At 35.6% G+C, this 14754-nt stretch overlaps 1 protein-coding gene and 1 pseudogene across 4 annotated transcripts in view; both read left to right on the plus strand.

The window, feature by feature from the left end:
- Dnajc13 (DnaJ heat shock protein family (Hsp40) member C13) overlaps positions 1-14754 on the plus strand; it is a 120785-nt gene that overhangs the window by 73448 nt on the left and 32583 nt on the right. For all 4 annotated transcript variants that reach the window (XR_013436523.1, XR_013436522.1, XM_078043320.1 and 1 more), the window contains exons 33-41: positions 635-836; positions 2439-2554; positions 3373-3451; positions 4571-4706; positions 9894-10078; positions 10482-10556; positions 11539-11658; positions 12952-13131; positions 13886-14053. Coding sequence is in view for 2 of the 4 variants with exons in the window: in XM_078043320.1 (XP_077899446.1) it covers positions 635-836; positions 2439-2554; positions 3373-3451; positions 4571-4706; positions 9894-10078; positions 10482-10556; positions 11539-11658; positions 12952-13131; positions 13886-14053 (1261 nt within the window). In the remaining 2 variants the exon portion in view is untranslated. The remainder of the gene's footprint in view (positions 1-634; positions 837-2438; positions 2555-3372; positions 3452-4570; positions 4707-9893; positions 10079-10481; positions 10557-11538; positions 11659-12951; positions 13132-13885; positions 14054-14754) is intronic.
- Positions 6083-9704, plus strand: LOC101977924 (citrate synthase, mitochondrial pseudogene; annotated as a pseudogene).

The following is a 14754-nucleotide window of genomic DNA, read 5'->3' on the forward strand; positions in this document are numbered from 1 at the left end:
ATGCCACTTGCTGGTAATTATTAAACTTCTGGGGTAGAGTGACCTATCGGCTTGTCTCATAGTGGCCACTAGTTTTAATGTATTCTGTGTAGCATTCATATTTTCCACTGGGAAAAATACATATTATATGAATATGAATAAAGTAGCAGCACAGTTTTGTTTGTGTAATATTTTTCTTCTGAGATTGGCTGAGTCCCCATCTAAAAGATGAATCTCTATGTACATTGACCAAATCAATTTTCTACTTATCCTATTAACTTGTAGGAAGTTAATTAACATAAATACTATATAATGAGCTTCTTTGGAATGATGGTAAGCTTGCCTTTCCTTTCTGAATCCTCATGCATGCAGACACCATGCCATTTGACCTTGTAGTGACTGATTTGTTTTAATAGAACTGAGCAAATTGCTGATATTTATAGGTAAATAAGAATTTTGTTTCTATTGAGTATTTTTACACAATAAGATTAGAATACCTTGAGTAACTTACTTTGAGTCTATAATATTAGGCCAGTAATTGAGTTATTCTAGAGAAGATCCATGAAAGTATCTTTTATGCTGACCTATCTTAAGCTTCTCTTTAAAGTTTGATAATTCTATCAGAATGATTGAATGGAGGTTTCTATGATTGTAGGCGCCTCATGATAGAGAAAATTGCTGCCCATCTTGCTGATTTCACACCTCGTCTTCAGAGTAATACAAGAGCACTTTATCAGTATTGTCCCATCCCAGTTATCAACTATCCACAGCTAGAAAATGAACTATTTTGTAATATTTATTACCTCAAACAACTTTGTGATACACTCCGATTTCCAGATTGGCCAATTAAAGACCCGGTAAGTTCAGTGTGTGCCTTCTGAAACCACACAAACAACCTCCTAACACTTCTGGGTAGTTGTTTCACCTGTGATAAAAAAGGATATTAATATTAATTAACTTAATACTAAGTCAGGATAACTGACTTAATATTAACAGAATAACTCTGAGTGTGTTTAATGTACTTAGACAAATCTCAAACCAAAAGGTAATATTTTGAGGGAGTATTAAGAACTTTAGGATTTTGAACCTGTATAACAAAGACAGAACAAACTCCGTGTGTATAACACAATAATGCTATAATAGTTTGGCGGAAGCTTACCTTTCTAGCAGATTGATCAAGCTCCTGGGTGCTGGAGTCAGAGTTCAGCTTGGCCATTAATAGCTCTGCTTAAAACATTACCTTATTTCTCCAAGCTTCAGGTCTCATCTTCAAAATGGCAGTAATAGCTGGGCACAGTGGCATATGCCTTTAGTGCTAGTGACTCGGGAGGCTGAGACAGGAGGATTCTAAGTTCAAGGCCAGCCTTAGCAACTTAGCAAGACCCTCTCTAAAAAAAATAAAAAGAACTGGAGATTTAGGTCAGTGGTAATGCACCCCCATGTTTTATCCTCAGTACAAAAAAAAAGTAAAAAATAAAATGGCAATAATAGTAACAGTTGTCTCTGATGATGGTTGTGAAGATTGAGAATTCATTAAGCATAATTCCTGGCACACATAAATAACGGTAAATGTGACCTGATTATTTGTATAGCAGTAGGTGTTATCTGTCCATCCATGGTGTCCTTGGAACCCCATTAACCTGAGTCCTTGTAAATCTTTGGGGAGCCAAGAATAAAGTAGGCCTGGATGACATGTTGTTCTATTACTATAGCAGAAATTATATCATTATCATTACCATTATTATTAAAAGATTTCAGATCAATTGCCATTTTTGTACCTCAAGTCACTGCCTGTTCATGGTGCTTTCATAAAGATAAATAGACTCTGGAACTTGTTCAGGATTCAAAATGAAATGATACAAAACGTAAAGGCTTTTTAGTCAGACCTAGGTTTGAATCCACTTCTACCATTTATTAACTAGTACACATGCATCTATCTCTCAGAATCTCATGATGTGTTCTTGAAATTTTATATAAGAATCAAATTTTCTGTAGTCTGTAAAGCACCTAGCTCTTTGGCATACAGTGTGCAGTAAATATTAGTGCATTTCTTCCCACTCAATAGCAGCTCCTTTGAGTGTGCTATCCTTTACATTTGTTCGAATGCCAGCATACCTGTAATTGTTAGATCATCTTGAGAAGCATACTGCAGTATACTACTTTCGTATTTCAGAGTTTTCCATATTTTCTGAATGTTTCTTTAAACATTAAGGATAAAAGCACAAATTGGCAGAGATTTAAAAATCACTTAAAGATAGAGGAAATAGCCTTGAAACAAATATATTGCTACCTAAATGTTACAATGGTAAGAAGATAGTTTTTAGTTATTTGTATTTAAGAAAGCTATTGATTGGATAGTGTAAAAATGGTGATTTACATCAAGTATTTTATAACTTAAAAGTTATATTTGGTAATAGTTGTACATTAGTCAATATAAACTTTAATCCTGTGTCTCTAAGGTCAAGCTTCTAAAAGATACGCTTGATGCCTGGAAGAAGGAAGTAGAAAAGAAGCCACCCATGATGTCAATAGATGATGCTTATGAAGTGCTTAATCTGCCTCAAGGACAGGGGACGTGAGTTGTTTTCAGTTATTACAATAATAAATGTCTGCCTTACCTTAAAATTCTAATATCAAGGTGAAATTATATTTTAAACCAACCATTTTTTAATTTTTCTGTCTATTCTTTGACATACATAATTGGGATTAACTACAGACTTATGTTTGACTTTCACATATTACAGTTTATTAATATGTGAAATTGCATTCTTCTGTTCTTTCTGGTTTTTTATTAATTCAAATAATCTAGGCAGAGTACCTCACACTGTTATCTGAGATATGATACTACTCACTCATATATTTGTTTTTCTCCTTTCTCTTGCAATTTGTTTTATGCATGAAGAAGAGATTTGATAGCAGTAGGCCTAGAACACTAAATGATGGATTAGAAAAGAATGCAGATTTATTTTAGTAATTTGTAGTAGACTAGAAATGTTAGGGAAAAATGGTGTCAAGACATTTTCTTAAATACAAACTAAAGTTTTTGTTCATTCTCAGCAATGTTAATATAGCAGCTTAAAGAAGAGTAAATTGGCATTTTGGACATTTTCGCAAATTAGTAGGTTTATAGAAATGTATTTTAGTTCATCAAACCCCAAATATAGTCTTATAATTTAAAGGGAATGATAACCTTACACAGGGAACTTTTAGGTTATATCTTTCACTTGTAAAGATAACATATAAGAAATAATTCTATTTAAGTTTTACTGGGTTTAATTTGATGACTAATACATGATCACATAAAATTCCTGAATAGATTTTTAAAACATCACTGTATGACTGTATAAACATTTTTTCCTCATACTTTATAAAAACAATTTTCCTGTTTAACAGGCATGATGAAAGCAAGATTAGAAAAGCTTACTTCAGACTTGCACAGAAGTACCACCCTGATAAGAATCCAGAAGGGAGGGTATGTACTGCCTTTGGATTGTCTTTGGGTTTAGGGACTGACTTCCTTTTGCTCTGGTATTATTTAGGAGGAGATAAGTTGTCTTTCATGCAAGAATCTGTCATATAACAAATGCTCAGTGCATGTTTAATAAGCTTCAGCCCAAAAACCCAGGTTTTCTGTGTGAATAGTTCTCCCTCAGTTAACCAAAGGAGTCTCCTTTTGACTCATAGCCTATGTGAAAATTTATTCTTTCTCCTTACCCATCTCTGTTTGAGAATAAACTCTAATTGGCAATCACAAGAATAATTAAAAGTTGGGAGTATAGTGGACTTTAATTCATTTATCAGTAATAATATTGCTTTCCAGATTGCTATGAGTGATTTATGTAATTTTTTTTAATATTTATTTTTATTTGTAATTGGACCCAGTACTTTTATTTATTTATTTTTATGTGTTTCTGAGGATCGAACCCAGTGCCTCACACGTGCTAGGCAACTGCTGTACCACTGGGCCACAACCCCAGCTTCTGTAATTTTTTCTTGACATTCAATTGCATAGTATTCTAACTGAAGAAGCAGAAAATTTGGTTCAGATTTTAAATCATCTCCTGCCAGTATTCCTCGTTCGTGAGATCAAGGTTACGTGTCCAATGAGAATTCATAAAAGATGAAGTCACTTAAGAACACTATAACTAGGGACTAATAATTTATTGCCAGAAGCCTGGGATAATTTCTACAGATTTCAAGTCAGTGGATTTCATTAAAAACACAGTATTCCTGAACAGGAAGATTTGATATTGATAAGGTGCCACTTTTATATGTGTAAAACATTTTTTATCCAAAGGCTACGTGGGGGTGTTTTATTTTTTGGGAATTGTGCATCAATTCAGATTTATATGAGAGAAAAAGAACAGTCAGGACAGGAATAAAACTTAAAATCAATTGTTAAATTGCTATACTTATCAGATACTAAAACAACAATCAATATATAAATCAATGGGACATAATAGAGTATGGACTTGTGAGTCAGAAGCCTGGGATAATTAACTCTGCCACCAGGTAAATTATAAGCCATCTTTACCCTGTTGTGATTTGAGATCATCCAAGTTAAAATTTAATTACCTTTGGTTGTACATAGGATATGTTTGAAAAAGTAAATAAAGCATATGAATTTTTATGTACCAAATCAACAAAAATAGTGGATGGACCAGATCCAGAAAATATAATTTTAATTCTGAAAACACAGAGCATTCTCTTCAACCGACATAAAGAAGGTAAGGCATCTGTTATCACAGATTTTGATTTATCACCCAGCTAATCCTATCATTAATTTTTTTCTATAGTATATTCTGATAGATTTTAGAATTATTACTGCAAAAGATAATTGGAATCACTTTTCTTTCTTGTACTGGGGATTGAACCCAGGAATCCTTTGTCACTGAGCTGTACCCCAACCCTTTTTTAGAATTTTGAAAATTCTAAAAAGGGTTATATTAAGTTGCCCAGGCAGCCTCAAACTTGGATCCTTCTGCCTCAGGCTCTAGAGAAGCTTTGATTACAGGTTGTGCAACACCACACCTGGCTGTGGAATCACATTGATATGGGACGAGAGTTTTCTAAAGGAAGATCCAAAATGATGTTTTTTTTTCTACCTTCCTCTTCTTACTATGGGTTTTTTGTTTTGTTTTTTGTGGGTTTTGGTTTGTTTTTTTTTTATTCTTCCATTTCCAGCAAGTTTTCATTATTCCTTCCTGAGTGACATTTCCATTCCATGAAACTACATGGTTAGTTTTTATGTTTAGCCATGTAGCAGCAAACATATTAAATCTAAAATATTAAATGGAATTTAGAGTTGAAGGATCATTTAATGTTCTTCTTAAATTACATATAAAAATCTGACTTTACTAATTCCAAAAGGTTCAGAAGGTTGAAAACGCTAAAAGATGTACAGGACCAACTTGAACAGTTTCTACTACTTTCTAAAAACCCAACTTCTGTTATCCCAACAAAGTATTAAATGTTTTCAACATACTCCTGGCTTTCTGGGCTGCTACCATTAGAGCTACTTAGATATTAAGGATAAAGAGCAAATGCACTCCTTGCCCTCGGCTCATTACCATATAGCCATCAAAACCTTAAGGTCAGACACCAAACAAGCCTCATCTATTCACTCTCAAACAGTACTAAGCACACATTAGAGCCAGGTACTTTCACTTAACTCATGAGACAATTTCCTAAAGTCCACTCCTAAAAGCAGTCAATAAAACTAGTTCCTTTTATTGTTCTAGTGAGCCAGCCTGACACTTTCTTCTTGGAGCTGTGTCTCCCTTCTCAGGTGGAAGCCTTCCTAATAAAGGCTCTGCCTGTATATTTGTATTTGCATGACTCCGTTTCATTTCAGATTGTGAAGTTAAAGTTGACAGTGTCCAGCATAACTGCCACATGGCCTTGCAAACATGTTGAATAATCCTACACCCTGAAACCACACCTACTTCACAGATACCAGTGTTTTTCAAACTGTCGCAGGGGACAAGAAGATCTTGAGAGAGATGAAAGGAATGAGAGATGTAAAAAGATGTACAGGACCACTTGAATAGTTTCTATTGCTTTCTAAAAACCTGAACAACCTGAGTTGGGTTTGATATAGCAAATGCACATTGCCTTGGGAACTGAAGTTGGCTTACAGAACAAAGTGGGAGACTCATTTGCTATAGAATGATGCCGGAAGAGAAGGAAGAGGGTGGTGGAGTCTTGAGTAATTGAAGACCAGATGGAGTAGTAATTTAAGTATTGGAGGGGACAGCCCGAGGATCTAGAAATCGATTATTAAGGAGAGCAATGATTAATTGATTCACTCTTGGTATATGAATTGAACTCTATATAAAATATTTTAGTAATATGGCACTCACCAGCATGCATAATCAGTTTAGAAATTCTCTTTAAAACCACTTGATTTATTTTTCCTTTTTTAAAATATTTTTTAAATTGTAGATAGACACAATATCTATTTATTTTTTTTAATGAAAAACCTAAATATGATGTTTTTTATTTTTATTTATTTATTTATTTTTTCTATTTATTTTTATGTGATGCTGAGGATCGAACCCAGTGCCTCATGCATGTAGCCACAACCTCAGCCCCACTTGATTTAATGGCTGATATTAGCCACAAATTATTGTGACTCGGCACTAGTTTGCCTCTTGTCAAGGCTGTCTTCCATTCTTCCCATGGGGGAGCTTATACCCAGTAAGTTCTGAGGTGGGGGTTCTAATTAATTCACAATTCTTTCTTACCAAATATATGGATAAATGTATCTATATATGTTATAATAGGAAAATAGGATCATTTCTAAAGGGCACCTTTTGCTTTTTTTTTAATTTTAAGCCATCTAAAAATGAGTTAATTTAAGGCAGATTATTGCTCAGCTTCAAAACGCAAAAGGCTTTATGTTGATTTCAAATGGAAGAACAGAAGTACTTATAAAATTATGGCAAATTTATTGGCATGGTCCTATCTAATAGATTAGCTTTTTGAAAAGCAATAATTGTGCCCCTGTGTATGATAAGCAGATTTGAAGGCAAAAGTTATCAAAACATGGAATTAAGGTAGGTGTAGTGGTGAGTGCCTATAATCCTAATGATTCTGGAACTGAGGCAGGAGAATCACAAGTTCCAGACCTGCTTCAGCAACTTAAAGTAATAAATAAAAAGAGCTGGGGATGTAGCTCAGTTGCAAAGTGCCCTTGGGTTCAATCCCCACTAGCAAGAAAACCCCAAAACAAAATAAAAAATGCAATTAGCTAAATAAGAATTTTGTTTTATATTATAGTAACAGATTATATTTAATATTTCCAAATGTTTAAGATAATTGATTAAAAAAAAGAAAAGTACACTTGTTATTCAGAAAGCCGAATATAAAATACAAATAAAATATCAATCTTTTTTTAAGAGGTGTTTATCATGAATGTTAATTCAGGTTTTTTGGTGTATTTGTTGTTGATATCTGTGATTAGGTTTAAAAGATCACATGGGTAAAAGAAAGTATGTATTGTACAAAGTATCACAACAACTATACTGATTTCACCCATTGATGTGGCCTCTGGTAGCAGCAGCTTCTGTTTCTGCCACATCTCTCTCCTCTTCTTCCCTCCTTACCAGATCCTAAAGTTGCCTGCTATAGCTTTACTCACTGCTGCCACACAGCTCTTGAGTGCCAAGAACACATCCTGTCTTGTTCTTGTTGCCCATCAAGCCGTACTTCTTCCACTAATTTGAAAGGCATATTGACCAACCTGATACCTTAGCAGGGCAGAATTAAGGCATTCAGGCAGCAATATGGCAAGACAGTGGTGGGCCAAATCACTGTGAACATGATGTGTGGTGTCATGAGAGGCATGAAAGGACTTGTATATGAAACATCAGTTCTTGATCCCAATGAGAGCATTCTTTTAAGAACCCCTCCCTGAGGGCTTATTTTGGCTACTGATACCTGTTTCTCTCTTGGGATCTGTCCAGTTATCTTGGTTTTCAAAGGAGTGGACAAAGAAGGCAGCTCTGCCTTCTCATGTGTTCACCATGCTGGACAACTTTCCTACCAATCTGTATTCCATGTCTCAACTCATTGCAGCCATTACAGCGCTCAATAGTGAAAGTAACTTTGCCTGGGCATATGCAGAGGGTATTAATCAAACCAAATACTGGGAGTTATATTAAGATTGTATGGATATCATCGAAAAACTACCTTGTATTGCTGTAGAGAGCTACCAGAATCTCTACCAGGAGGGCAGCAGTATTGGGGTCATTGATTCTAAGTTGGACTGGTGCCACAATTTCACAAACGGGTTAGGCTATACTAATGCTCAGTTCAGTAAGCTCATGTGCTTATACCTCACCATCCACAGTGACCAAGAAGGTGGCAATGTAAGTGCCCACACCAACCACTTGGTGGGCAGTGCCTTTTCAGATCTTTAACCATTCTTTGCACCAGCTGAATAGGCTAGCAGGGCCTCTAAAAGGACTAGTGAATCACTAGTGAATCACAACTGCAGAAGGAAGTTGGCAGAGATGTATCAGATGAAAGAACTACAATTGGAGCACACTCAATTCAGGACGGGTTGTCCTAGACTGTGGCCATGTAGTACTAAGGAAGACAAATCCACAATATTCTAGTCAGTGAGAGTTTGCTCTGAAACACCTGCCTAATGACCCTATGTTCAAACTTGTTGCTCAATTGTACAAGATTGTGCCCACTATCCTTTTGGAGCAGGGAAAGCCAAGAATCCTTGGCCAAATATAGATGCTTACAGTGGGGTGCTGCTCCAGTACTATGGCGTGATGGAGATGAATTACTACATGGTCCTCATTGGGACGTCATGGGCACTGGGTGTGCTGACACAGTTCATCTGGAGCCAAGCCCTAGGCTTCCCTTTAGAAAGGCCCAAACCAAACAAATGGTTTGATGAAGTCAGGGTAAAACTGGAGACTGGGGGAAACTGACAACCAGAAGATGAGGAAGCTTTAAAGTATACTTTTGTCTCAGGGGTCCTTTAGGATTCAAGATTAAAGTTTATCTGAGACACTGAAAATACATTTGAAGTTAAAATATAAATTAAGACTTTAAAAGATTTTTTAAAAAACTATATGCGAAGTGAAACCACATTTAGAGATGCTGCAATTGTACCTTCACAGCAGGGAATCTCTGCAGCAGGCAAAACCTGATTCTCCATTGATACAGTCAATAGCAGGATCTGTGCTGTAGCTCTGTAGTGATGCAGCAGAGCCCAGCCAGTGACTTCTTTCTGGGTTCTCATCTCTCAAATTCAAAAAAAATGAAACCCACAGACAACAGAGAGTAAGAGTAAAGGCGTGGGATTTATTCAAGTGAGAAGAAAAGAAATGAGATGGAAGGTGGGGATAGCAGGTTGTCAACTAAGTATACTAGTCTAGGAATTAATATAGCTACCAGGCAGAGTCATTGATCACTATCTATGCTAAACAGATATTGGAAAAGCGCCAAGGCTATTGGTCTGTATCTGTATAAAAGAGGTATTGGAAAATCGAGTCTGTAGCCTTCGCTCAGATCTGGCCTGTGGCCTGCTCCCTGCTCCCTTTTCCTGTTGCTCCAGAACAAACAAGTTGGCTGGAATGTTTGGAATATTTCTACAGGTTAATTTCATTGAGTGGCCTTTGCATTTTAAAAAGGCTTTGGGGGGCCCATTGCCTGCCTGTGTTAATATCTATCCTATCTTGTTAAGTATGATTAATTTTCCAAAATATTATTTAATTTCTTGTATAGACTGAAGTTAGGAGATATTTAAGATGTTGAATATTTTCTTTCTTTCTTTTTTTTTTTTTTTTAAGGCAACAAAATTGAACATGGTGTCAGCATCAACTTAAAACAATTGCATGATCAGTTTTTGTTGTGTTTTTTATTTTCCCAGTACTAACTTTTGGTTATTTCAGATTTACAGCCTTATAAATATGCAGGGTACCCCATGCTAATTAGAACTATAACAATGGAAACTTCAGATGACTTCCTTTTCTCGAAAGAATCACCATTATTGCCTGCAGCTGCAGAGCTAGCTTTTCACACTGTCAACTGTTCAGCCCTCAATGCTGAAGAGCTCAGAAGGGAGAATGGGATAGAGGTAATATGAATAATCTTTGGGCTTATCTTTAAGCTAGTTAAGGAAAATTAAATGACGCATGACAAAGAGAATTCACCCAGTACAAATGCAGTTGATATGGTTTCTCCTTTAATTTATTCTCTATAATCTAGTACCAAAATTAAGAGTAAAAATGGAGCTTTAGTTCTTAATGTGAATTTGAGGATACTGTGTTCAAAATTGGTAAAAGGAACTGTTGCTTACAAAGTAGCTTATGGGAATTCTTAAAAGGGACAGAACTTTGAGGAGTCCTTGACAGTTTATTTAACATGTTAATTTAGTTACCAGATAGCTAACACTAAAAAGTTGTCTTATTCCTGCTAGAAAATGCTTTTCAGATTTAAAGTCAAAATGAAGAGTTAACGGCTCATTTCTTTCTCTGCAGGTATTACAGGAGGCATTCAGTCGTTGTGTAGCTGTCCTGAATCGCTCTAGTAAACCAAGTGACATGTCAGTACAGGTAAGGCTAAAACTCTGGCTTCAAGAAAGTTATACTAGTAATGCTTCAAACCTTGATATATATGAGAATAAATTAGAGGGCTCATTAAAACACAGTTTTCTGGCTTCTAGTCTTGTTCCAGGTTGAGGCCTGAGAATATGCTTTTCTAACAAGTTTCCAGGTGGTGTTGCTACTGCTGCTAATCTGTGCATCATACTTTAAGAAGCATTGTACTAAATCACTTGTAGTGTACTGGTCTAATTTTTTTCTTTCTTAGAGTATTTTGAACCCTATGTCTCCATTACCAGCTTAAAATATTTGTTGTTTTTTTCATTATTGTTTTATGTATCTCCCCTGCCCTTTCCCTAATTTCCTTCTTTACCTCTCTCCTCCATCCCTAGCATTTTATTTGGCTATTCAACAATAGTTGAATTCTTTGACAGAAAATTCATCAAGAATTCATTATGATTGTAGAACAGTTCTTTTTATGTTGCCCTTTGCTTATGCTAAAACAGTTGAGTACTGGTTTTTCCCTCCTTATTGAAGGGTATTATGTAAAAATTGTAATATTCTACCATGCACATAAACTGAATAAAAATACCTTGATTTAGAGACAAGGAAACTTTTCTTACAAAGGTTCAGAGAGTAAATAAATATTTGAAGATTTTATACTTTACTCAGTCTCTGTTAGATATTTTTTTGTGGTTTTTTAATAACTCACTGAAAATTCAAAAACTATTCTTAGGTTATTGGTGGTACAGAAACAAGCCATGGTTGATTTTGCCATGTTTTTCATTGTAACCACGGTTTTCCAACTTCTGCATCTATGAGAAATCTGAATTAGAAAGACTTATGATAGAATAGAAATGTTCTGTTTAATATTGGAACATCATTATACACCATTAAGCATTATTCACAAATCTCTTCTGATTTGATTTCTACTGTCTTAAATAAGGAATGCACATGTGACTCTCCTTTTTTTGCTCTGTTTTGTTGTCTGTAGGTGTGTGGACACATAAGTAAGTGCTATAGTGTGGCTGCTCAATTTGAAGAATGCCGAGAGAAGATCACAGAAATGCCTAGCATCATCAAGGATCTCTGTCGAGTACTATATTTTGGCAAGGTAGACTTCCTAATGATCTCTGGGTACAGTCAATAATGAATTTTCTTTTCAAATAGCTTATCCCCGATTTTATAATTAGGTTGTTATCTCAGCATTATTTACAAGTAGTTTGCAACTCAAAACATTGTTCATAGAAATTATATATAAAGGCTTTGACCCCGTGCTGTGACACGATTTTTATTTCTTTAATATTGAATTTGAACCCAAATCCATTTAGATTGATGCTAAATTAATGGAAAGCAAAAATTTCAACTTTCCAGAGCCTCCAAGTGATAAACTGTGTTTTAAGATACCTAAGTTTATTAATCCCAGCAGCTTAGGAGGCTGAGGCAGGAGGATCACAAGTTCAAAGCCAGCCTCAGCAAAAGCAAGGCACCAAACAACTCGATGAGACCCTGCTTCAAAATAAAATACAAAATAGGGCTGGGGATGTGGCTCAGTGGTCAAGTGCTCTAAGTTCAAACCCTGGTACCAAAAAGAAAAAAAAGGAGGTAGGGCTTTATTCCTAGCAGGCCCACAAAAACTAAGGCTCAAGTGACATATGTAAAGGAAGTGAGTTTCACCTAATTTCCAACAGAGAGAGGGAGAAAAGGCCGAACTGAATAAATCTAATAAAAATAAAGGACCATATAAAGCCTAAACTTAGAGTTCATTCGCTGCTTAATGAGAAAGGCTGTAGACATCTGAGAGCATATGGTTCCTTCCCAATCCAAAACTGCTGAGGGAAGTTGGCTGAGAGGAGATACAGTTGGTGACAGAGAAGTAGAAAGGGACTTCTTAGATAACTGGGTAAGTTGTGTTTAATAGAACAGGATGGAGGTGGGTGATCATGGACTAAAGTATGTAGAAGTTAGAGCTTAATGAAACTACCGCCTCAACTCTTATCTACTTGGTGTCCTTAGAAATAGTATGAATACAAACTCTGATAAAACCAAGTTAAATGTTTGTATCTGCACAAAATGTTATCATTGTATGAAGATAACCAGTGGGGAATTACTGTTGTTGCCTTAGCCCACTTTTTAAAAATTAAAAATACTAGAAATAGGGAAAAGTATATTCCCAAATCTGTGGACACTAGTCTCAAAGATGGTAACTCTATCTCATCATGAGGTCACTTTTTATTTTAGACTTAAAAGACTGTACATAGTATTGTTTTAAATGGAAGTTGAAAATACAGGCAGAGGCAAATATTTTGGAAAATAAAATAGCTAGTTTGACATACATTCACAACCAATTTCTCTTGGGACTTTTTTTGTTATTTTTTTAACCTGTGACTTAATTCTGTATTCTTAGAGTATTCCACGGGTGGCTGCTCTTGCTGTAGAATGTGTCAGTTCTTTTGCTGTGGATTTCTGGCTACAGACACACCTCTTTCAGGCTGGAATTTTGTGGTATCTGCTTGGTTATCTATTTAATTATGACTATACACTAGAAGAGAGTGGTATTCAGAAAAGTGAAGAAACAAACCAGCAGGTAACTTTTATTGCTTTAGTATTGAATTTGAACCCATATCCATTTAGGTTGTGCTAAATTAATGGAAAGCAAAACTTCAGCTCTCCAGAGCCTCCAGGTGATAAACTATGTGTTAAGATAACTAAGTTTATTGTTTTTTAAGCCCCCAAACTTTTTATCTTGACAGCTTGTATTTGAAGGCAAGGGAATATGCAGTAGCATATATTAGACATAATTTAATATTTTTCTTAATTACTCAGAATCAACTTTGTGACTTGAAAATTGAGTTAATATAATAGAAATGCAGTGATGTATCAGGCTTTTGGGGCTAGCTTTCCCACAGGCACTTGAATACTTGTCTGATTTTTATAGATATTCTTTTGTCAGCATGTGCCTGCTCCCACTATACTTCCAAATGTGATTCTGTAAATATTGCATAGATACAAATGCGTACATAGATTCTGAAGGTCTTTCCTGTAAATTAAAAAATAAAAATAAAAAACTCTAATGCAAAAGCTTTATCATGTCAGCGTTTGCATTCTTGTGCTTTTTTATTGTTGGCTTTCTCCTCCTTAAAAAAGTCCCCTATGGGGCCTGGGGACATAATTCGGTTGGTAGAGTGCTTACCTTGCATGTACAAGGCCCTGGGTTCAATCCCCAGTGCCACAAAAAAAAAAAAAAAAAAAAAATCCCTATGATTTTGATTTCATGAAGTTTCTATGTTACCTATGTAAGAAAACAGATCTTCTTTAATGTTTCAATTTTTTTATAACAGGAAGTAGCCAACAGCCTTGCCAAACTGAGTGTCCATGCTCTAAGTCGTCTTGGAGGATATTTGCCTGAAGAACAAGCAACCCCAGAAAATCCAACTGTAAGGAAGAGTTTAGCTGGTATGCTGACACCCTACGTTGCTAGAAAGCTTGCTGTCATTAGTGCTACTGAGGTATGTGCTTCAGAAGTAGCCTGAGTTTTTATGAATAGTTTGATCATTTAAGTAGCAAAGGAACATAGTGATATTGCTTATTCTAATGAACCCTGAATGTGGAAATTTTCACATGCTTATTCTCTCAACCAAGAAAGTTAATTTGTTTTGGATTGATGATAATGATAATAGCTCTTCAGTTCAAGTCTCTACAAATATAAATTAACTCTATGTTTCCCAGCTGTGGATCTCACCATAATTCTTAGCAACCTTGAGTCACAAAGAGACAGAACAAGAGAGTGAATTTCGAATGATGTTTCACAGTGGGCAGAGTACTGGAAATCAAGGGATGAAATGTGTTTTTAGCTGTTTCTTTTAAGCAATAGCCTATTCCCACTTAAGGTTGAAATCCAGACAGTAAATAGATAAGTCGTACCTATATACATGTGCGTGCACAAGGATGAGATGACTTTATATTAGATGGAAGTTATACCCTCTCTGCTTAGTCATAACACAAAGCTCTGTAAATGTAAAATGTAGAAGATTTTCATTTGGACATGTAAGGATGTGTAAAATGTCTATCTCTATTTACACTAAACATTGAGGAGAGCTAAACAAAGTGAAAACACCTTGGATGGCTAAGCAGTCACCATCTATGTTTGCTGAACTCCTTAATGTAGCTTTGAATCAGGGTATAGCTAAGAAAATCTTGACCAACTTTG

The sequence above is a fragment of the Ictidomys tridecemlineatus genome, chromosome 3, assembly GCF_052094955.1.
Source record: "Ictidomys tridecemlineatus isolate mIctTri1 chromosome 3, mIctTri1.hap1, whole genome shotgun sequence".
Lineage (NCBI taxonomy): Eukaryota > Metazoa > Chordata > Mammalia > Rodentia > Sciuridae > Ictidomys > Ictidomys tridecemlineatus.